Source organism: Periplaneta americana, chromosome 8 (assembly GCF_040183065.1).
Source record: "Periplaneta americana isolate PAMFEO1 chromosome 8, P.americana_PAMFEO1_priV1, whole genome shotgun sequence".
Lineage (NCBI taxonomy): Eukaryota > Metazoa > Arthropoda > Insecta > Blattodea > Blattidae > Periplaneta > Periplaneta americana.
The window spans coordinates 83,871,458-83,897,500 of NC_091124.1; the positions used below are offsets into that span (position 1 = coordinate 83,871,458).

General features: G+C 34.6%; 1 protein-coding gene and 1 long non-coding RNA gene across 4 annotated transcripts in view; one reads left to right on the top strand and one right to left on the bottom strand.

Moving 5' to 3' along the window:
* Window positions 1–26,043, bottom strand: part of LOC138704835 (uncharacterized) — a 412,725-nt gene that overhangs the window by 56,258 nt on the left and 330,424 nt on the right. The window lies entirely within an intron of this gene.
* The window catches only part of LOC138704827 (estradiol 17-beta-dehydrogenase 2-like), a 119,169-nt gene that overhangs the window by 39,910 nt on the left and 53,216 nt on the right, over window positions 1–26,043 (top strand). For 2 of the 3 annotated variants that reach the window (XM_069833123.1, XM_069833122.1), the window contains one exon: window positions 5,549–5,647. In XM_069833123.1, coding sequence (XP_069689224.1) covers window positions 5,549–5,606 — 58 coding nt within the window. In that variant the 3' untranslated portion in view covers window positions 5,607–5,647. Of the gene's footprint in view, window positions 1–5,548; window positions 5,648–15,919; window positions 16,442–26,043 lie in introns of those variants that run through there. The other variant, XM_069833120.1, reaches the window with a different exon arrangement.

Consider the following 26,043-nt stretch of genomic DNA (forward strand, 5'->3'; position numbering starts at 1 on the left):
TATCATTACTTATTATGACATTATGGCTGCAAATGAAAAGAAAAAAAAAAGATTTTATTCTAAACAAAAATATCTTTCGTAGCATAAACAAAAGAAATTTACTGGCGTCTGCCTTAGAACATTCAAACAATTGAGTGGTTTGGGGGAAAAACCAGGCAGCTCCAATTTTTTTCATTTTTGAGCTATTTATGCACAGAGGAAGAAAAAATACGCTCTATCATTTGGTCAAAGAATCAAGTAGTTCCAAGAATTACATTCACAGTTATAATGCATTTTGGATCTGCCTCTTCTGTACGTGCTTATAGTTTGGCGATAAGTTTTTCTTCATTATCTCAAAAAGTACTGAATTGGAACTGCCTGGTTTTTCCCCCAAACCCCTCAATTAATCGTTCAAAAAACAAAACAAAAAGCTACGATTCAATATTATATTTAATCTATCTTTCCCACATCTCGATCACATCTTGCATTCGATTATTTTTTTACGACGCTTTATCAACATCTTGGTTATTTAGCGTCTGAATGAGGTGAAGGTAGTAATGACGGTGAAATGAGTCCGGGGTCCAGCACCGAAAGTTACCCAGCATTCTTGCAGTCGAGTGGGCATGGAATCGACTAGAGTCTTTTCACATAACTACTATTCTCAGCTACGACATTCCAAGCATCCTGGACACACATAAGCGTTCTGCCCATGGGCAGGTCTTTCACTGCAAACCCAGCATTCCCCAATCTTTCCTATTTTCTGCCTCCCTCTTAGTCTCCGCACATGATCCACATATCTTAACGTCGTCTATTATTTGATATCTTCTGCCTCGAACTCTTCTCCCGTTCACCATTCTTTCCAGTGCATCCCTCAGTAGGCAATTTCTTCTCAACCAGTGACCCAGCCAGTTCCTTTTTCTCTTTCTAATCAGTTTCACCATCATACTTTCTTCATCCACTTTTTCCAACACAACTTCATTTCTTATTCTGTCTGTTCACTTCACACGTTCCATTTTTCTCCACATCCACATTTCAAATGCTTCTATATGTTTCTCTTCATTTCATCATAATGTCCATGTTTTTTCCCCATACAGTGCCACACAAAACACTTCACTAGTCTGTTCCTTAGTTCTTTTTCCAGAGGTCGCAGAAGATGCTTATTTTTCTGTTAAAAGCTTCCTTTGCTCATGTTTGCAGTTTTTCTTGGGAAAGATAAATACGTTAACTTCCCGTTGCTTTCCGCACACCACTGTCCCTTTAGAATCTTAATAGATTCTAGAGGGCCCAAGCGTGGCGGTGAAGAGAGTGGATTTGGCTAATTGGGCCCTTCGGACTTCACCGAAATTCACTGCATGGGTTAAATATTAGTTCTATCAGGATTCTTGACCCGATCAGATACCTGGAAATCCCAATTAGCCTTTGTCCCCCGCATCCTGGACGAACTTCTACAAATCATCAGAAAATCTTGGAGGGGGATTAGGCCAATTTTTCCGCAAATGTTTCTTTACTTGTGCCCTCGTAGTTCAGTCGGAAGAACGTCGGAATTTTTATGTAAACGTCTCAGGTTCAATTCCTCGTCACTCCTTTTCATTTTATTGTGTTTGAAGATAATATAATGTATTAATGTAAAAAGAAGAAACTAACACCAGTATTATGCAACCGTATTGTTCCAAAGCTAATATTAAATTTTTGTTATTTATGTCGCTAAAGAACGATAACAGAATATAAATGATAAATTGAATATTATTTATATCGCCAACAACGATAACAGAATATAAATAACTTCAATATTATTTGTACAGGATCACTAAAGAACGATAACATAATATAAATGATAAATATCGGTTTGTTTAATTATTGTAAGTTATTATATAGACTAATATAATTAATTATTTAAATACAATTACCTATTTTACAAATAAAATGATTATTTATATTACAGTAATTTCTTATATAAATTCAGAGTGTTTATATCGCGAAAGAACGATAACAGAATATTAATGGTAACTTGAATATTATTTATAATGCGAAAGAACGGTAACAGAATACAAATTATAATTTGAATATTATTTATATCGCTAAAGAACGATTACCAAATAAAATGAAAACTTGAATACAAGGCCCGAACTCCCAACTTTTCAATCATTAAGCGAGCACTCTACGCAGATATGAAATAATTCCATAGTTACGGAACTGCTTCTACAAGGACATGCATCGTGTAACATCGCCGTGACCCGAAGTGGACTTAGCAAATTTTCGCTGTTCACGAGTGCGGCCACATTTTTTTTTTTTTTGACAACTGTACATACCAAACCAAATTAAAATGTGGTGATTATCATATCGAAATTAATAATGAAAATTACAACAATATAAAGAACTACTGGTAGATGAACACAAGGTAATGACAGTGAATACTACTGCAATAATGAAATATAACCAAATTACAATGAATGAATTAGACACAGTATGAAGGAAACAAATAATAGATAAGCCCCAGAAATAGGCAATATTAACTTCGAATTATGGAAATATGGAGGACACAAACTGAAAATTAGACTTTAGAACTATTCAATTCAATTGGGAATGAGAGTAAGATGCCAGACGAATGGAAGGTATCTAAAATAATTAACATATACAAAAAAAAGGAAGCAGAAATGAATGTTATAATTACAGGTGAATTTCACTGTTAGTAACAGCATATGAACTATATGCCGGAATTCTGAAGAAGAAATTATCAGCCTATAACAAAAAAAAAAAAAAAAAATACAAGGACAGGAACAGACTGGCTTTCAGAAGGAAAGTTCCTGTATCGATGTTAGTTTCACAGTAAAATTAGTTTTAGAAACAAGATTTGAATTCAATTTACCAACTCATTTATTATTTTTGCATTATTATAAAGCCTATGACAGAGTTCTGCTGAGAAAGATATGGAAAATTTTAGAAAGTTTCAACACACAGATAATTTAATTAACGCCATAAAATCTATTTATAATGGAACGAAAATAAATATAATAGATGAGCAGAATCAAAATAACAGACTCATTATTACAAATCAAGGCTTGAAACAAGGATGTTGTCTTTCACCGACACTGTTATGCTGTGTGTATATTTTTAAAGGCGATTCATACTGTCCTTTACGGGGCTTATTTCTGAAGACATTTAAAGCAAAAAAGTCCTATAAACATAATTCATATTCTCAATATTTTCAGAGTTACACTAATTTAAAGTTGTTTGTAAATTACGTTTTTTCTTTAGTTTGAAGGTAAAAGAATAATACAAATAGAGAATGAACCATTCAGAAATATTATTTCTCTAATTAGCAAGTATTATGAAGCTAAAAATGTGCTGTGAACTCCTTAGTTGCTTCGTACAGACATCTTTTTCTATTTTTAACTAGAAAATTACATTATTCTTACGCACTTATCACAACAGTTATTACAAATCACACCACTTCCACCGACTTAATTATTTGCAGTTCAATTTTACATCCTAATTTACAGTCTTGGAGAGTTTACGACACATTTAAAAAAATGTCGCCGTCCGCTTGAGTACACTTGGCCGCACTCTTGTGAACGGCACTCGTCGCTCTACGTAACTGCATACGGCTATCTTTGATTTCCGTCTGCTGACTGCACGCGTTTACAGCAATGCGTTCCAATAATGAAACGTATCTTTGTAAATATTGAGAATAGAACCCTTGAATATATGACATTTTTTTTTCTTATAATGTCTTTGGAAATATATATATATATATATATATATATATATATATATATATATATATATATATATAGAGAGAGAGAGAGAGAAAGTAAACCAAAAGGAATAAGCATTAAGTAAGGAAATTAATATTCAAACCATTTTATTCGCAGATGAAGAGATCCTTTTAGCAGAAACTGAAAATGATCTACAAAGGTGTGTTACTGATCTCAAAAATATTATGAAGAATTATCATATGAAAATTTCATTGCAATGACAATGTTGAGTAAAGAATAAAAACGATGATGTCATAGTCTATTCAACCAACTTAAGAGTTAAGAGTTAAATCATTAACTTATTTAAATATAGCCTACTGTATTTACGTTTGTTAACATTGTGTATTAATGATTTTCTGCACTTCTGTAAAGTAACAAATAACGTAATAATTAATTGCAACAGATCTTGAGGCAGTCACTCTTAAGGTCCGAGTTCGAGAATCGGTCTGGCCTGGAAGTTTTCATTGAAAAATGCAGAGACACACTAATTGTGGCGGACAAGGTCGTTGTTGAGGTCTTTATCGGGGTTCTCTTGTTTTCTCATATTAGGCAAATACATTATTACGCAACATATCTCCATTCCGTCATTATTCTACAGCAGGCCTGCACAAGGTTTGCGCTCTCCGAGCCGGCTCACAGCTCATAAGAGGAATGCAGATATTAGCTGCGCTCTGTACAAGGATGGACTGGAAGAAGGGGTGATCTCGTACAAAATATACACAAAAGGAAGTACTATTAGGAGTGCTTATGAAATGAATTCCGTTCAGTGTTTGCAAAACTATCTTGCACTATTATTAATTATTTTACAGAATTAATAGAAATTCTATAGCTACTTAAATGTATAATATAATTTTGTTATATTTTTATTTATCAGTAAATCGAAACGAGGTTTTATGCTGTTGGCAGCTGAAAGGAACAGTAGCCTACTGATCTTAATGAAACATCAGTTACAGATGTTCGATGTCTGACTTCATTAAAGTTGATTATAGAAAACAGTTGCTCATAAATATAAATGTTGAGCCAAACATAGCAATCATTTTCACAGCCAGCCTGTGTAGTTGTGGATATTATTGCTAGTGTTTAATCTTGTAAAACTCAACCAGGCTAGTAGTATTATTCAATCGATCTTTAGCCCTTAGGTCACATTGAAGATCAATAAGTTCGAGCTGCAAAATGTTTAAATGTTAAATGTTACGTTCCGTCTTTTAGATTCCTCCATACTGTACTGTAGCAGTAGGTAAGCAACGTGAAACAGTTACTGACAATAGGCCTACACACTACACTCCACTAGATAACTGAGTGGTCGTTTCCCTCTCCTCTACCATGGCAAGTCTTTGTCATTCTGACGTATCTTCCTCTCCGTTTCGGCGAGCGGTAAACACCGCTCTCCCGCTCCGAAGGAGCGCGTGCGCTCGTTTAGCGCTGTTTGTACAGGCCTGTTCTACAGCATTCCCCGAACGCTGGCTGGCAACGCACGGAAGGGTCTGGCGTACGGACGATTGGGGTTGCCTATTCAAAACCTGGGTAACCAGCGAAACTTTGTGTAGGCAGCCGGTGTGAGTTTGGGAATGCATCTAGCTTGAGGTTTAGCGCAACAATCGTAAAACATCGTAGTTCTGGGTCGTAGTGTCCCCTACCGAAATTCTATTCCAACGTTACTTAAATACCTGATTGTTAATTATATATTTTTTTCAGATCCCTACATTAAAATATTTATTTTTATTTTGAAGAGTAAAATTAGATTGAATTGAACTTCAAGTCATCATGTATTAATGGGTACAGAGATAAAAATATCTATTCTTATTTTGTTACAGTGGACTCAGAACTTTACGTTGCAGACTTCAAGGCCAAGATCTGCAATGTATGAAGTAGTAGACTCCTTAACACATGCTACGGTTGGAAGGAACCCGAAGGTAAGATTACGTATACATACATACATACATACATATACATACATAAAATACATACATACACACATAGTCCACACCTATGGAGTAACCATTAGCGCGTCTGGCCGCGAAACCAGGTGGCCCGGGTTCGATTCCCGGTCGGGGCAAGTTACCTGGTTGAGGTTTTTTTTCCGGAGTTTTCCCTCAACTTAATATGAGCAAATGCTGGGTAACTTTCGGTGCTGGACCCCGGACTCATTTCACCGGTATTATCACCTTCAACTCATTCAGACGCTAAATAACCTGAGCTGTTGATAAAGAGTCCATACATGTATGTGTTCTGCCCCAGGGCAGATCTATGACTGCAAACCCAGAATTTTCCAAACTTTCCAATTTTTTGCCTTCCTTTTAGTCTCCGCATATGATCCATATATTTTAATGTCGTCTAGCATCTGATATCTTATTCTGCCTCGAACTTCTTTCCACGTTCATCGTTCCTTCCAGTGCTTTCTTCAGTAGGCAATTTCTTTTTAGCTGTGAACCAGCCAATCTCTTTATCTCCTTCTGATCAATTTCAACATTTTTCTTTCTTCATCCACTCTTTCCAACACAGCTTCATTTCTTATTCTGTATGTCCATTTCGCACACTCCATTATCCTCCATATCCACATTTCAAATACGTTTAGTCACTTCTCTTCAGTTTGTCGTAATGTCCATGTTTCTGCGCTCCATACAGTGCAGACTCCACACAAAGAAAATTAATAGTTTCTTCCTTAATTCTTTTTCCAGAGGTCCGCAGAAGATGTTCTTCTTCCTATTAAAAGCTTCCTTTGCCATTGCTATCATCCTTTTGACTTCCTGACAGCAGCTCATGTTACTGCTTATAGTACACTCCAAGTATTTGAAGCTGTTCATTTCTTCTACTGCATCATTTATAATTCGCACGTTTACCTTCTTTCTATGTGGATACACAAAACGTGAAAAAAGATAAATTCGACATCCCAGCGATTTACGAACTTTTAGAATTAAGGTAACGGAATGCTATTCCAATACAAAATTTTCTGTGAATTGAACGTTTCAAATACGTTTAATAAAAAATTGGAATTAAATTTCTGAGGATTATAATTCAATAGGTCCACTGCTAAATGTCCACTATTTCTGATGTCAGCATCAGAAATGTCCAAAGTAATTAAATGTCCATTCATCAAATGTCCACAATTATTAAATGCCCATTTTCATGAAAAATGTCCAGTCATTAAATGCCCATTCTCCAAATGTCCACAATTATTAAATTCTCGTTATCATGAAAAATGTTCAGTCATTAAATGCCCATTCTCCAAATGTCCGCAGTTATTAAATGCCCGTTATCATGAAAAATGTTCAGTCATTAAATGCCCATTCTCTAAATGTCCGCAGTTATTAAATGCCCGTTATCATGAAAAATGTTCAGTCATTAAATGTCCATTCTCCAAATGTCCGCAGTTATTAAATGCCCATTATCTTAAATGTCCACAGACATTAAATGCCTAGCAACAGTCATATCCACAGTCTTTAATTGGTCATTATAAAAAATTGTAGACAGTTATTAAATGTATGGTATAATGAATGTCCAGAGCGACTTTTAAAATGTAAATTAATAATTAACAATATGTAAATTAATAATTTCAGAATGAAAGGAAACTAAATTTACAAAATTCTACATACTTGGTAATTTTCTTCTGCATCGAGGTCAGCATGCAGTTTCATATCATATAAAAGTTCTCACAGATGTTATTTCATATTAATATTGTCCTTATATGTATTGTATCGGTATACAATTCCTTCAATTCACCATAGATTTTGTTTTACACTTTTGCAACAATAGTAAAATTGGAACATGGTATTCTCTGTCTAATTGTTTTTTTGTATTATGTTTTCCATAAATCTCAAAATAGTGACATGATGTCCAGAAAAAGTTCTTTGAAATTTAGAGTGAAAACCTTCCACAAGCTTACATGATTGGTACTATGATCACTTTACAACACTTCTGATTAAATTATTACTCTAGGACAAGTCGATAAGATTCTCTCTATTTCTTATGTCCCCAATAATTTCTGGTACAACACGGGATATGCTTATGTTGTTGTTTAGTCAACTGTCTGAAGACAGATCTGAACTTCACAAGTGAAACCAAGAAGACACCATTTAAGATACCTGTTATTCTTTTATCTTTGATTGCAGCAGCAATAGTTCCAAATGTATGATCTCTGATCGATGCCATCTTTTTCAATGACGATATGATCTAGGTTATTTGTTACACAATGAGATTTATACACTTCACTTTCAGAGCACCACGAGAGCATTCTGTTGCCATTTTCGCCATCATCATCATCATCATCATCATCATCATCATCATCATCATCATCATCATCATCATCATCATCATCATCATCATCATCATCATCATCAAGTTTTAGGCCTCAGTGGATCTGTCAAGGTCTCTTGCCAGCGATTCCTAGGTCTTTCTAAATTTCTCCGATCTCTTAGGACATACGATAAAATCTGCCTAGGCCATCTGGAGCGATCCATCCTCTTGACGTGTCTGCCACTGAAGTCTGTATTGCTGCAGATAATAGACAATAGAGTCCATTTTTAATTTCTTCAGAATATCTAAATTCCGATGATGGTCGAGAAGACAGTATCCAGCAGTTTTTCGCATGAATCTCATTTCGGCAGTTGTCTGCCGTCTTTCTTAGTGTCCATGCTTCACTGCCATAAGCCAAAACTGGTCGTGTGAGTGTTTTGTAGATTTTCAGCCTTGTATGTATTTGTATCATTTTTGTTATTGGAGTGAGAATGATACACGAGACCATTGTTGACTAAAAGTTACATACATTCCCCATGATGAAAGAAACTCACTCCTAAAAATTTTAATATTCATGTAAACACAGCTCAATCACAACAAAGCCCCAAACATACTGAGAACAAGAACTAAATTGTTGAATAATAGTCACCTATACATACTGTATTATGCAATATATTGGATATTTTGACTTCTGTACATTTTGACTTGTGAGTATTTCTGTTCTACTGAATATTTTAACTTGAAAGTATTTCTGAATATTGGACATTTTAAACTACGGACATTTCTGTTTATTGGAAATTTTAACTTACGGACATTTCTCTATATTGAACATTTTGACTTGTGACCTTATTTTATTGGACGGTTTAGTTGTGGATAATTTTGTAGTGGACTTACTGTATGTAGAACATTGTGCTGTGGACGAATTGATCTAGAATGATTTCTTAGAGTACAGACAAAATGACGAAAACATATTCGTCATCCAGAAGCAGGTAAGAAGAAGATATCAAAAACAGAAGAGACTTTAAGGTTTACAATGAAGAAGAGAAGAAGAGAACAAGGCGTAAAGAAAGGGATAAATGGGAAGGATAGAAATAAAACAAAGAGAAAAAGCGACAAGGAAGACGAGAATGTAAAGAATGATGAAGGAATAAAATAATATTTATTTTACGAATTTTAATACTTAAATTTCATGTAGTTCATTTTCATACACACAGTTACTCGAAAGTTACGAAAGATTTCGAAGTCTCGTAACTTTTCAATAAAGTAAATTTGTAAGATATAATAATAATAATAATAATAATAATAATAATAATAATAATAATAATAGTAATAATATCAATATTTATTTATTTATTTATTTATTTATTTATTTATTTATATTTTTATGCTGCACAATAGACACAGACCAATTAAAGTTCAGCACAATAGGACAATACAAGACAAAATATTGAACGAATATAAAATACAATGGATATAAATGATAACTAGAATAATGAAATAAATACAATACTAACAAAAGACAAATTAAAATTCATGAGAACAAAATGACATACAATACCAATAAAGTAAACAGGGCTATTATACATTAAGTGGATCTAAATTCATTCCATGCAAATTGGAATTTTTTATGAATCTGCAGACCGGAGAAAGAGATTTTGAATATTTAGTGGTTTTTTTTTTTTTTGAAATCTTAATCCTTGTTTAGGAATACGAAGACTGATATTACTTAAGAAAGATTCACAATCAGTTTCACCCTTAATTACTTTACAAAAAAGTAATCAAGATCTTGACGTCTGACATATAGACTACAACAATTAAAATATTTGTAGTTACTCTCATAATTATAAACACAGGAATTGGATAAAAATCGAGAAGTAAATAAGGAAATTATCTCTGAATATTTTCCAATTTAATCGAGTCGGTGGAAGTAATGGAATTCAAAACAGATGCATATTGAAGTTTAGATATGTAATCAATGTATAGTATAAAATTAATACAGACATAGGAGTAGAAAAAAGTTATAGACCTAATTACACCAAGCAGTCTTATTGAATAGTGTTAAATATATTGAACATGACCATGAAAACACAATTTAGAATCAAGTAGGACACCAAGATCTCTAATACAATCTTTCGTAATAATTATGACATTATTAAGAAAATAATTATATTTTAAGGAAATAGTTTTACGTGAGAAGAAAATAATAAAAGTTTTGGATTCATCAATTTTCATTCCATTTTCACTCCATTTTCATCAGACCATAGTGCAAATGAATTAATATCATTTTGAAAAATTTGACAATCATCCAAGCTACTATTTTTTTCTAAGGATTTTAAGGTCATCCGCAAATAATAGACAGCTAGAACTTATTCTTTTACTTAAATCATCAATAAATAATAAAACTAGGAGAGCCCCAACATAAACTATTTTAAGGTACCGAGAGAGAAGTATCTAGTCGAACACAACATTGTCTATCGGTTAAATAATTTTCAAACCAATTAACATAATTGACCAAAATTATTCAATTCATTTAATAACATTTTATTACGAACCACATCAAATGCTTTGCTAAAGTCAAAATAAGTTGAGTCAAATTGACCTTGAGTTTCAACTACTGGCACAACAAGATTAAGATAGAATACTAAATTATTAGTGATAGAAATACCTTTAGTTAATCCATGTTGGGGTGAATTGATTTTTAACAGAAAATGAAATGAGTTTATGGATCTTTTTTTAAATTTTTGAGAAATTGTTTGAACTAGAAATAGGTCTATAATTGCTTGCAACGTTTTCACAGCCATTCTTAAAAACAGGAATAATGGATGCTTCTTTCCAAAGTGAAGGATATATTCCTGAATCTAAACTCAAGTTAAATATAAAAGCTAAGACAGGTATAAGAATATTAGAGCAAACCTTAATTATACAATTAGGAATGCCGTCAGTGCCCTTGAATTTATTTCGCTTAAGCTTTTAATGGCATTAGTAACTCTTCAATTGTAATTTTGAGTATAGGTAAGAAATCAGTAGTAGACATTAGAGTAATTTATAAAGAAATTAGAGTTAGCCTTATTTTGAACAGATTTAAATTGACTGGCAAATGCATTTACAATTTCATTGTGATCAGTGATGTGAATCCCACTAAATTTATTATTACTTCAGAGGGATAAGTACCGTATTTTCGAAAAGATACCACATATTTCCAAATGTTTCTTGGTTCGTTCCTTAAATTATCATTAATTGATTGCAACCATATTATTTTATCAGATTTAATCATAGCTTTGACTTGTTTCCTAAAATTAGAGAAAATTTGATAATGATGATCAGGTTTGTGTGTCTTTTTTATTTCTGTGTGCTTTATTTTTTTCTCAATTAGTAGACGTAGGTGTTTGAAAGCCATTTAGAATAGTTCGACCTTTTAACAACGGTGATAGGGAAAGCAAGAGATATAGCATTATTTATAATTTGAGTCGAAGAATTAGTGGCAGCATTTACTCGTATATCAATAGTCGAATATATGCAATTCCAATCATAATTACAGAGAATAGAAGAGGGATTCAGATAATCACCTTAGGAATAATTTAAATACGAACTCATTTGACAATGTAGAGATAATAATAAATCTACTTCCAGATCAGTAGAAATAAGTATCTTCCGTAACTAGAGAGTGATGGGTCAGATTCATTTTACTATTATCAGTCTATTTGTCGTAAAATTTATTTGATTTAGTCCCAGGAGGCAAGAAGAGAAATATAAACCCTGAGACTTAATTTTAGAGTAATAATGAACAGCATTGGGATTACACCCAGATGACCAATCAATATCAGGCGCATTGAAATCACCAAGGATTAATATTAGAAAATTATGATTATCAAGATTTTTTCAATAAAATTTAGATAAGATTTTAATCATTTATGATCAGCGTCAAGTGATAAATAAAGGTTTCCAATTAATAAATTACAACCATCAACCATTCCATTTTAATTTCAATCCAAATGCATTCACTAATAACACTGTTCAACAATAAAAATGTAAATTGAATAAAATAGCCAATTCCTACCATTGTGATGTACTGATCATGAATATCAAAGAGAAAATTAAAAATTAGCTCTTGTTTTCATTTCACACTGCTTTGTTATAGTGGAGTAATTTTAAGGGGATTTTATAGCAAGTTAAAAAAATACAATAATTTGGCAGAGGTATAAGAAATAATGTTTATCTTCCTTATATTATTTCATTATTCTGGTAGTAAACATCTCTTCCTCCTAATTTTCAGTGATTTTTTCCTCTCTCTCCTCCTCAACTTCAGTGTTTTTAATATTTATTTGAGTTCATTTTTCACATAAGTGCCAGGTGTATGGGTGATAGTTGATACATTTGAAAAGACTTGAGGATAAGAGTGATTTCTGTTAAAATGAACAAATGTGCCACGAATATGCTATTTGTGACGAGATGTGACATTTTCTTCACAAAAGCTACTTAACTGCCTATTTACACGATTCATTTTACATCGGAATAAAGCCACTCTTCTATTAACAAAACTGTATTACTCCTTTTCTATAATCTTACTTCTTAACAAAGTTAGGAAATTTAAAATTAGTTTTTCAAAATAAACCTATGTAAACAGTCGTTCAACGTAATACGAACTTTTCTCTTTTTCTGAAAATAAGTTTATTGATTAATGAAAAAATTCTGTAAATGGATTAAGTATGTCATCATAACTACAACCAAACACATGAAATGTCAATAGTAAGCGATGGATTAGTTTACTGTAGAGTATGCCCAGGAAATTCAAGCCATTCTCTTGGAATACTTGCATAAAACCAAGTCGTAAAAGTTGTTACTTTTATTTTGTAACGCTTTGGAAAAAGCATATACCCTGTTTAGACGTAGGGGAAACTCGGCAAATTTGGCAATATGGGAAATTTGGCAATATTCTTGTATTTCTTCTATTGCCAAATTTCCTCCAGAGTTTTAAGAAGTTCAATGACAAGATCATAGATTGCAACAACTGAGTGTACTTTTAGTTTTCGTTTCATTCGAATCCGCGTATTATAGTGGCACATATTGTTACTAATAGAAAGAAGTGTTGAATACTTCCTTTTGACGTGGTGGTTGTGTGGACGTGTGTATACAAAGACGGAAGAAAAGTGTTGTTCATTACCTACGTTTGTTTGTGCATTACATATCAAAAGCTGAGATTCCTTATTATAAGGTAAGCCATTTATATAATTAATATCTTCTGTTAATAACTCATCAGGCCTTAGCTCGTTTTATGTTCTTCTTAGCAAAAAATGTCTTCTCCAGGGTAGTGTGAATTAGCCATTTTCCTTTGTAGCGATATATTGCTGCTCTCTTTGAACAAGAATGTGTACTCGATGGTAAAATTTAAGAGTAGGGACGTATGAGGGATTTTTACAGACTTCAATGCAGCACTGTGTGTGGTATGTTGCAGATAAGCGAAGGGAATGAGGACATTATTCTGAAAAATATTCCAAAGATGATTTGCGGGCTGCGGTTGGGAGTGTTTTGAAAGTTAGATGGTCGACTTATAGGGCTTCTAAGAAGTACAATGTGCCCTTTAACAACTTGAAGGGGTTTCTGTATGCATTCTCAGGACCCGATGACGTCATTCCCAAGAAAGGAAGACCTCTAGCTCTAACCGTTGAGGAAGAGCAAAAACTGGTGACATATGTAATCAAAATGCAAGAACTTGGGTTTGGGCTATCGACAACAGAAATTAGTAGACAACCCTTCAATATAATTAATAACAGTGGTCGGAAAAATCCATTCAATTTTTTTTCTTGCTTTTGTTTTGTGTTTATGGTATTTAGTGATTTCTTGTCCCAGTAAATTAAGTCTTATAAACCTTGTACCACTGTTTTATTTTGAAAATTTTATTTTTTTTTATCTTATTGCCAAATTATCCCTGTACTATTGCCAAATTATCCTGATGAAGTACCAAATCTGGAAACATGTAATTTGTTATACATTAGTGTATTATGTGTAAAGTAATTTAGATTTGTAGAATTTTCTTTCAGAGGTTTATTGGGATTTAATGTTTAAACACATTCCATAATAGAGGAGTATTTAATTTCAGAAAATATAACTACAAACTGTGTCGAAATATAAAATATTGCCAAATTAGACGAGTCTCCCCTACATTTTTCTTCATTTAAAATAATCAGAAAAACGTAACCAAGTTCACCAGTGTTTTGAAGTCCTTTTTTGGATAAGAAATTTATTAATTAGGCCACTGTCACATCTTTACTCTTTTACATTAGGTGTCCTGTCTCCAAAGTATGGAGTTTCATAGAAGTATGAAGTTACATAGACACATTTCAAAGTTTATGTATAGAAAGTAACAAGCTAAAACTGAATTTAGCAAAAAAAAACTTCTTCTATTCCTTCCCGTAATTTAAATATATGAAATTACAATTCTGAACGTCTCTAATAATCAGGCTTCCAGACTTCGGACCCGATAGAGCAGTTCAGTGGGAAATCCGCATAACGGCGTACTGAGTATAGTGGTAAAGCGTACAATGGGTGGGGGTACTGTAGAATGAATGCCAACAAATACGCAAAGGAAAACGCTCTGGATTTGAAGGTTCTGACGAATAATTTGGTTTTCATACAAACCTATTTTAAAACTGTGTCTGAAACTATTACACGGTTAGAAAAGTCAGAGCAAGAGATTCCGGAAGCCCTCAAATTAGTTGAGGAAATGACACAGAGAATTAATGAGACACCAAGTACACCGGTTACTGAACGTGTAAAACAGAAGTGGAAATCAATTTTATGTAAGAATAACGGATATGGAACTTTACATAACATAAACTGCAAATTAGTGGAAATAGAATCACCTGAGAATAAAGGACTGTCTCTTAGAGACTGCAATGATGTTAGGTTTTTTCGTTTTGCTCCTATCACGTCATGCGATGTAGAGCGCAGCTTTTCACAATACAAACTGTATTTGGCAGATAACGGAAAAAGATTTATGTTTGAGACACTGAAAATATATCTTGTAGTACATTGCAATTCGGTACTGTAACTGGACTTCCTAAAGACGACCAATAGGATAAATAAAGAAATTAAAACTGCTACATGTTTATTTTTACCATTAACACTGTCTAAAATTAAACACAAATGCTTTTAAAAGAAAGGAGAATAAATGCTTTTTACGTTCTTTTGACATTGTCATTGTGTAATGTATATTTACTTTCAGAATGCACATATGTGTGTGCTCCCCCATACTACCGTACTCTGCTCTAAACAGTAACGTTGTTACCTCAGCACATCTCTACCTTTCGCTACCTGCAGCGAGTCAACAACCTATAGCACATGCACAGTAAACTTATTGTATCGGGTCCAAAGTCTCGAAGTCTGCTAATAATTCAATCATTCTCTGTCTAGATTCCTGATACTACTACTACCACCACCACCACCACCACCACCACCACCATCACCACCACCACCACCACCACTACCACTACCACTAATAATAATAATAATAATAATAATAATAATAACAGTAGCAATAACAATAATAATAACAGTAGCAATAATAATAATAATAATAATAATAATAATAATAATAATAATAATAATAATAGCAACAGGAACATTAAATCCAGACGTTTGAGATGCGCTAGGCATGTAGCATTATGGGCAAATCCAGATGCATATAGAGTGTTAGTTGGGAGGCCGGAGGGAGAAAGACCTTTGGGGAGGCTGAGACGTAGATAGGGGCATAATATTAAAATGGATTTGAGGGAGGTGGGATATGATGATAGAGAGTGGATTAATCTTGCACAGGACAGGGATCGATGGTCGGCTTATGTGAGGACCGCAATGAACCTCCGGGTTCCTTAAAAGCCATAAGTAAATAATAGCAACAATAATATAAATATCATTAAAAGTGAAATTAATCAAATATTCTTTTTCTTTCTTTGCAGCTTCGCTACATTCCTGGCCTTATTGGATTTCTCTTCACGACTGCATTTTCCATTTTACCTAAAGAGTTATATTGCACTGTGATTTATATCATCTCCCCTAAAGCTAATAATTTAAAATCAGAATCTAAGAAACTGAAATAATACAAATCTTGACCGATAAAGACAAAACGTATCGTTGGTCCTTCTTCTAAATGAACCATACAGGCTAATTTTCAACCAAAGATGAGTCTAAATACACTGTTGTTGACTCACATTATAGAAAGTAATTTTATTGTCGTATGGTATAACAGCTAATTTGTCAGAAGCCGTATGGATAACTGACCACGAGGGCAATAATTGAATGGATGGCTGGAAGAACGTGGTATGTCGCTTTTCTTAAGTTTACAGAAGGAGCGTTTGTTCTCGGTCATACGGTCAGCAGCAGAGCTGCACTAAATTGACTACGTACTATATTATTCCACTCAAGACTATTAATACGTTCTTATTATAGGAAGAGATATTTATCAATAAAGATCACATTACTAAATTGACTACGTACTATATTATTCCACTCAAGACTATTAATACGTTCTTATTATAGGAAGAGATATTTATCAATAAAGATCACATTATCACATTAAATGATTCACAACCCTTAATTATACACTCCTGGTCACTGGCAGTAACGTTCAAATGATTCATGGTGCACCTCATAGTAATGACCAGAGCTCTGCAACATACCACGTTCTTCCACTGTGTCAGCGCCACAATTATATAGTATTATCATACTGGTACAAATACCACAGAATGTCACGACGTACCGGAAGCATCACATCAACTTGTTTCATGCAAAAACTCAGTTTTGAGAAAATGTAAGGTACCACGTTCTTCCAGCCATTGATTCAATTTTTCTTCTACGAGTAAACAAAGTTATTGTTGGTAGCCATGCCACTAAATTCCTGTGGCGAGGAGTTTCCTGTAGTTAATTTTGATATCCATCATAAAGAAGAGTAACAATTTTGAGCATGATTCAGGAGCTACGCAGGTAGTTTCTTAAATGAAGATTATCACAACTTCTTACGTACACAACATTAAGGACCAACAAGACTACATTACAGTAAAAGAAGAGTTGGATAATGCCCATTTCAATAAAAAAGTATTAAAATTAATGAAGATGATAGCTCGATTAAATGTTGTATTGTATCTGAGAGCTACAAACAAATAAAGGGTGTAGGCCTAATTATTGCTCGTACAGTAACTTTTAAAAGTAAGTATTATGTTAAGTGAATTTATATGTAAAAAAAAAAATAATAATAATAATAATAATAATAATAATAATAATAATAATAATAATAATAATAAAGTAGAGAGGGCACAAGTTGGATCTCTTCTTACGGACATACATTTTATAGTCGTCGTAAACTCTATGTGAAGTTTTCATAGCAAGAATGCATTTATGAAGAAATGCAAAAGTTTAGAAAAGTTCGTACTTCGAAAGAAAACGCCAGACCCTTCATAAATACACAAATGAGAGAGGAAATTCAGTTTCTGAAATTATTTGTTGATTTCAATTGTCAATAAGGTATTCTGCAAATAAATTCTTCAGCAAAAAACACGAATTGATTTCTTTGTATTTATAGTATATTACTTACATCATCATTTTCATTGTGTTTTAATTAAGTATGATTTTCTTCGTTAATATAACATTATTTAATTTCGTTACGAATATGTTTCCCTAATATTTAAAGTTTAATGCAGATATCTGGAAATTCTGTATCTACAATTTAAAGAATTATAATTATCTTGTAAAGATGCTATTATATTAATCGTTTCAGCTTGATGTGTTAATCCTTAATCATTCTGTAGACCCAACAGAAATAATAAAATAATTAGTTAACATGAAGTGAGGATTATGAAGATTCCTTTCAATTTAATTTATGAACTTATTGCCTTTGTAATTGCGTGGTTTGCCCAATTTCCTTATTTAATTTTTATATGATACTAAGAGCTTAACAATATGTCAAAATATATATTATTTAATGTACCGAAGTACATATGATGTTTTCATGCAGATATTCTGCGTCATCGTACGATGAAAGAGTAGTGGAACGAGAAAATTTCTCTCCGGCACCGGGATTTGAACACGGGTTTTCAGCTCTACGTGCTGATGCATTATCCACCAAGTCGCACCGGATTCCCATCCTGGTGTCGGATCGAATCTTCTCAGTTAAGTTCCACCTCTTGCGTTCCCTCTGGTGGCAGCCCTCTGCATTACGTCATAGACGTCTATGAACGTAGGACAATGTCCACACATGTGCGGAGGTGCACTCGTTATGAGTGACTGATTGGCCGGAATCCGACTGAATAAACGCCGTCTTAAATCACAAGTGATTTACGTATATCATATATATCATTAAAATGTACCGAAGTACATATGATGTTTCTATGCAGATATTCTGCGTCATCGTACGATGAAAGAGTAGTGGAACGGATTTGAACCCGGGATCGGAATCCAGTGTGGCTTAGTGGATAAAGCATCAGCATGTAAAGCTGAAAACCCGGGTTCAAATCCCGGTGACGGAGAGAATTTTTCTCCGTTCCACTACTCTTTCATCATAATATGTCAAAATTTAAGTAGTTTGCGAATGACGTTTTAAAGTTCAATTACACCCCGTTTGCAGCATTACATTTTTGTCCCGTACCCATCAATTTCTTTTAGCCGTCTTCGTAATTACTTCTTTGTCTTGAGGGTATGAACATCCAGACTTAAACCATTCCCGATTTATAGGATTTGTAGATTTTAAAATGATTATTTATTAAAATCTGTATCAAATACTGGGTCATTTGACGTCGATAGAATTGTTTTGTAGCAATATGGTACTTTTGGTTCGGTGAGGCAAAGGATCCGCCAAAAATTACGTGACATTTTCCTTACGGGGAAAACCTCGGAAAGCCCAACTAGATACTCAGTCTCAGCCAGTCAGGTAACCATGCCCGAGCGCCGCTCTGGATAGGCAGGCAAACGCTCCTTCTGCCGGAGCTACGTAATATATATTAAATATTATTTTGGAACATTGTCCCCTTGGACTGTAAAGAAACTTCTTCTACTCTCTTACCACAGTGTCAAACCTTTCTTGAAAAAAAAAATAATAATGTAATTTGGTTTTCGAAAAAATGTTCCACAGTCATTATGATAGTCCTCTTTCCGAATTTTTTCCCTTTGCATTTATAAAACAAAAGTCACTAGGGCAAGGTGAGTGGGTATGAAAATCGTTAAATAATTTTAAATCCACTACTTCGAAGGGGAAAGATACATCTTGGAATTCTTTTCTATCAAGACAGCGCTCCTGCCTGAAAGTCTCATTTCTGTGAATGGGTCTAGGACAATTCGTCCCCGTCTTTACGTCCCCTGACAATTTGGTCCAGGAAACTTGTTCCCAAAACGTTTAGTCCCAGATGAAATTTGTTCCCAAAACTTTTGGTACAAGTTGAAATTGGTTTCCTAACCTTTTGTTCTCAGTTGGTTCCAAAGACAATGCGTACCAAGGGTTACTTGTTCCCAATTACAAATTTTAATAGCTTAATTATTTTACACATTTTCACTTCGTTGCCAATTATTTGATTACTCAAAGGTTGTCGGCGATATTGTGTCTAATGGCCCGCAGGTAGGACAACACGTCGTCGTCTTCTTTGTAAGTGGGATATTGTCTAACCACCCTGCCTATGAGTGCTTCCGTGAATATCTACTCTCTTCTCTTTTTTGGCGGGTGAATAGCCGCCCTCTGCCCGGTCAATTTTAATGTCGATTTCTGCGGCTTCCTCCTAAAGAGAGCCTAGCCTATGGTTTATTTAACGACGCTCGCAACTGCAGAGGTTATATTATCAGCATCACCGGTGTGCTGGAATTTTGTCCCGCAGGAGTAGTTTTACATGCCAGTAAATCTACTGACATGAGCCTGTCGCATTTAAACACACTTAAATGCCATCGACCTGGGCCGGGATCGATCCCGCAACTTCGAGCATAGAAGGCCAGCGCTATACCAAGTACGCTACCGAGGCCGACTCCTCCTAAAGATGGCTGAGGAAAGTGAAGATTAGGGATGGAGGAGAGGGTGAAAAATACAATAAACACTGGTTTTAAACTTTCTCCTCAATATCTAAATTGACTTGTTTATCTACAACTTTCAACATTGCTTCTTCAAAGACATTGTTGCTAAGTATCCGGTCCTAATATGATGCCTGGACCGAATAGAATTTGTTAAATTACCGAATAGTCCGGGCACGAATTTTCTATGGGACCGAATTGTCCGGAAACGAATTTGTTTTGGGACCGAGTTAGTTGTGGGACAGATTTTCGGGGAGGAATTGTCCGAAATACTGGTAATATTCTTTTCACGTCTCTGAATATTATGATTATAATCTTTCCTGTTGAGCCTGTACCCAAAACTTGAGAGGTGGAGGAGAATCTAATAGATGCTGCCATTCTATGCTTTGAATTTCAGACTGAGTCAGGGTGGTGCGTCCATGTTTCATTTGGCACAAGTTGACCAAGAAAACTTTCTGAATCCCGTCTAAAAACATGATTTTATTTTATTCAGAACACAGCTCTAGTACAAAATTTTCGACCAGGAGCCAACGCCCTTGGCACCCACGTGTTAGACACTTTACGGATATTTAAATAGTTCCAACTGTGCCGTTCAGAAGCATGTTACTTCAGCCATCGATCTGAACTCCATTTCTGGAATCTGTAGAGTATAGAATACGATACAAGTTCTTTGCGCAAGTGGTGAGTGGAGTGGACTAGTCAAATAACAGCTCTGGAGGAAAGCATTGCTTGAAGGTAGCGAGCGACTGCACAGAGGGAATCATTTCTATCTGAACTCAACTGCAGTTTAAGATGCCACGCGCAACTTGCTCCTTAGCGACCGAGAGCCGGTGCAGCCCGCAACATACAGTCGCACTGATATGCTCCACTCTTTCGCTCCACTCAAATACGCTGACTTACTCTACAGATTCCAAAGACTGAGTTTGGTAGTCAACCGACGTTCTTTCATGATTAAATGATTCATATGGTTAACATTTTCTTGAGCACACACTGCATGTGATAGACGTACAGCCTTTGTGTAATACATCTAAAATCGTGGCAGCAGTTCTTCATCACTTGATATTAAAAGGCATCACGTTCTGGCGTGCCTTTCAAACCCTAAGGGATATGTCTGCTCATTAAACCTTTTTACTGGAGGTATTTAATCACTGAATCGGTAATTTTTCTCCATTTCTCAACAACGCCGTGGTAAAATCGCCACTTTTCAAGTACTTTTCACTTTTACTTCAAGTAATTATATAGGGCCTAAACTTTTAATTTTGTTACGTCTATTGCCCCCTTCAATCTGGACAGTTGTATCACTTCCACCCTGTACGTACACCCTTTGAGAAGGAAAATGGTCTCTGTCCTGTAGCGTGAATTTATCTAATTGTAAGTGTCGTTTGGGTAAAGTTGAGATTCACACGAGGAAATCCTGGCGGTCCCCTTGGTACTATTTGAAGGATTAGGCTACATTCCGCACCAGGTTTTCCCTTTTTCCTTCCTCATCTTTATCACCATCCTCACTCATTCCATACACTACACTTACACATACCCTCACCCTAGTACATGACATAACTCTCTACGGATGCACATCATGCACAAAATGGTTTGCAACTAGAAAATGGGTCACAGTTCTGCCATCTATCCGTTATATGCGGAACCCATATCACGTAGTGAAGTGGATAGGCATTGGATACATACATACATACATACATACATACATACATACATACATACATACATACATACATACATACATACATACATACATACATACATCCACACATACATACATATATACATACATACGTACGTACATACGTACGTACATACATACATACATACATACATACATACATACATACATACATACATACATACATACATACATACATACATACATACATACATACACACATACAGTCCACACCTGTGGAGTAACGGTTAGCGCGTCTGACCGTGAAACCAGGTGGCCCGGATTCTAATCTCGGTCGGGGCAAGTTATCTGATTGAGGTTTTTCCGGCGTTTTCTCTCAACCCAATATGAGCACATGCTGGGTAACTATCAATGCTGGACCTCGGACTCATTTCACCGGCATTATCATCTTCATTTCATTCAGACGCTAAATAACCAGAGATGTTGATACAGCGTCGTAAAATAACCCACTACATAAATGCATGCATTACATTACATTAGATCAGCTGTGGCGAAAATGTGACTCGCAAGCATATTGTGGCTCGCAATGGTAGCTATGCATTTCTCTTGCTTCCTACTTCCTCCAACCCTCACCCTCTCACTCACTGGAGTCAACCTTGTTCCATTTATTACGAGGAAAACGGTTCTATAACATAAAACGGCATTATATTACATGTCACTAATGAAACATTAAAAGGTTATTATATTATTATTATTATTATTATTATTATTATTATTATTATTATCATCATCGTAATAATTAGCAGTCTTTATTTATGAATGAATAGCCAAACTTGTATTTCGTTAACAGGTCTTGACCGAGCAAATAGACTGCTGGAAATGAAAGAAAGAAATGAATCCCAGCTACTATTACAGGTAATATAAAAACATGGCACAGAAAAGGAACCATGCTAGTTATTTGTAGCTTGGGAAATTGCGGAGAGTTGTGAGGCATTTCAGGACGGGACATTTCTAAAAATTTGTTTCATTAAAATTGCTCAGGTTTAATGGTCACAGTAGGTTCTCAATTTTGAAAATTTAGATCTTTCTCGTCAAACTATCGGAACAAAAATTGAATTCCTTTCTAATGATGTCACGAGACAGATGACATGAAACTCAGTAGTTTTGTATATTTTTCTCTTGCAATTGACGAGAGTACTGACTCACAGATACGGCACAATTGACCATATTTATTCGTAGAGTTGACGAAGAGTTAAATGTTGAAGAATATCTTCTAGACGTAGTTCCCAAACAAGGCAATGCTACTGGAGAAGAGATTTTTAATTCTTTCCGAGTGAGTGTCGAGAGTCGCAATTTAGATTGGTCAAAGCTAGTGGCAGTGGCAACAGACGAAGCGAAAGCAACGGTGGGCGAAAAGAAGGGCTTTCTTGGCAGATTGAAAACCTTTCTTGCTGAAAAAATATACTGAATAAAGTTCATGCAATTCACTTATTTTACATCAAGAGGCACTTTGTCTCGTTGTGTCGTTGAAATCAATTCTGGACATTGTTGTTAAGATAAAAATTAAATAAAAGGTAGTGCGTTGAAGTATAGATCCTTCAGACAACTGCTTAAAGACCTTGGAGAATCCACGAAAGATCTGAAGTATTTCTACGATGTTAGGTGGCTTAGCATGTTACGACGTTTCCTTGACCGCCGTGAAGTAGTAGCAACATTTATGCGAGAGCAGGTAATTTTAGTAAACTTCCATGTTTTATTGTGACTAAATTTTATTATTTTATTATTTGCTGTTTCATTCACTTAGATTCTGATAATTTTATAATTGTTTTTAGGGCATGAAAATACAAGAATTAAACGACGATACCCAGATTTGTGATTTGGCTTATTTGTGTGACATTTGTGAGCATTTGAACAACTTAAATGTGAGACTTCAGGTCGCCTGCAAAATGTTGTTGCAATGTACAGCACACTTCAGGCTTTCATTAGAAAGCTGACGCTCTTGATAGAACACTTAAACGAGTCCTAGCTGCAGTACTTTCCATGTTCACAGTCTCTTTCAAATATTGCTCCTCATAAATTACATAATTACATTGAGATGCTGAACATTCTTAAACAAGAATTTTGTGAACTCAGATTTACGAAATTTAGAGCATGACATACTGTATCTCTGTACGTCGACCCTTTTTCAGCAGATGTACGAATAATGTGGTTAGATCTTCAATTTAAACTCACAGAGTTACAATGTGATGTTACAATGAAAGCTAGATGTAGACAAATGTTGAACTCTTCAAATCTTTGCCAAAAAATAAATACCCGAAGCTTCGTTCTTTCTCTTACTCTGTTGAAGCTATGTTCGCTACAACTTATGTTTGTGAAAAATTATTTTCGACAATGAAAATAGTACAAACCAAATTTAGATGACGACTGACAGACAAACATCTTCGTGATCGACTACGACTGGCAGTAAATGACATAATTCCTGATTTTGAAACTCTGTCGCAGAGACATTCTGAAGACAATTAGTTTTAGGTTGTGATAATGTGTTCTATGTTTTCTTGCTCATTTCTTTCTTCGTTATAGGGGAAGGTTGCCTATATCGTACCACTTTTCAGTTTTTCTTCAGTTATTTAGAAATGGGAAGGCATTTTAATTGCATATACTATTAGACATTGAGACAGTACCTTAGGACACAAAATATATATATATTTTTTCAGAATTTTTAAATACAGTAATTATAACTTGTTTTAAAAGACATTATTTAAAACTTTTGGAAGTGGTACGATTTATACGCCTAGTTTCCTACATCGTACCTATAGATTGCTTAAATCGTACCCATTCATAAAAGACATAATTTTCACAATAAGAACTTCATAAAAATAACATATTTCATTACATTATTATCATTTAATATGGAATTTTATTAATACAAATGAGAAACAGAGATGTTTTACGATACAAAGATTTTTGTAATATATAAATCTTAAATATTATCAAGATCTAGTAAAACGAAAACACGAAGAATCACTTAAGATACAATCTTATTTAACACATATGAAAGATACCTACTTGTCAGATTCTGTCGTTACACGTCACAGACAAAAGGAGAACGTTTTCTTGAGCAGTAGAAACTCCTGCACATGTCTCATGCACCCATTGATAGCACAGAGAGCAAGGAATCATAATGACAGCTTCTTCACAGATAAAATAAAACCAGTCCTCTTCTTTTACATTAACATCAATAATTTTAGATGCCTTTTTCGTTATTTTTGATAGTTGATTTGTTGTCGTTTTTTTTTGGTTCCCCCCCACTTGAAGTTCCTCTTTTCGATTACTTCTGCTGCAATTGATTCTTACAGGGATTTGAAGTTAGCACAACAGCTTACTGAACACTTTTTCTCTTTCTCGTTTGAACTGTAATCTTTGGTTTAGAGAGAAACCCGTTTCGTCAACGTTAAATTTGTATAATCCGTTAACGGATCCATTTGCAGGACGATCCAGATCTCTCTTTACCTTGCCCATCAAATCTCGCTTGAAAATCGATTTTGAGATTTCGTACTTACTGCAACATTCATTCAATCCCACTGCTCCGGATCGAAATTCATCCAGTGCCTTAAGTACAGCACTTCGTTCCGATTTTACGTATTCTTGTTTGATCATCATCTATTCTGAAATTTGAAAATATTATGCACCTAACGTTGCTTGTTCACGTTGCCAAAATCGTACTGGTACGATAAGAGCAACCGTTTAAAGGTACGATTTAGGAAACCAGCACTCCAAGCAAACTATTCAGATTATACCCTAAACAAAACTGTTACAGTGACTATTTTTACCGTTTAAATAATGCAAACAATCTAATATACTAGGTGTGATAAAACATATTCATTAAACTAACTCAATGTTTTAATAAAAGCTTACGAAAGAGTAAGAAAATCTTATATGAGAAATCAGAACTTGCTACTAAACAGGATTTAATACACCTGTTGTCTTGGGTGAAAGGCGGGAAACTGAACGAGTATCAGTTTCTATTTGTATTTCATGAAAAATTCCTCAGATGGTTCCTGCATGCAATACTTTCCTCAATATTAATAGTGGTACGATTTCGGCGCCAGTACGATAGAGGCTACTTTCCCCTATGTACTAAACATTAGTTTGTAGCCTTGTACTATACAAAATTACTGTATATTTAAGTGCTTGACGTAAGGAAAATTAAAATCCGTTAATAAGTCAGACAGTTGCTTCATTTCCCTTTCGCGTGTCCGCCTCCTTCCATAGGTGCTATGCAAGTTTCAGGTTACACAGTGGCTCAGCGCACGATCACATTTTCGCCACGGCTGCATTACATACATAAGTTTACATATTAAGAATCGAGGTCCGGAAATGAAATAAAATCGTAGCAGCAAC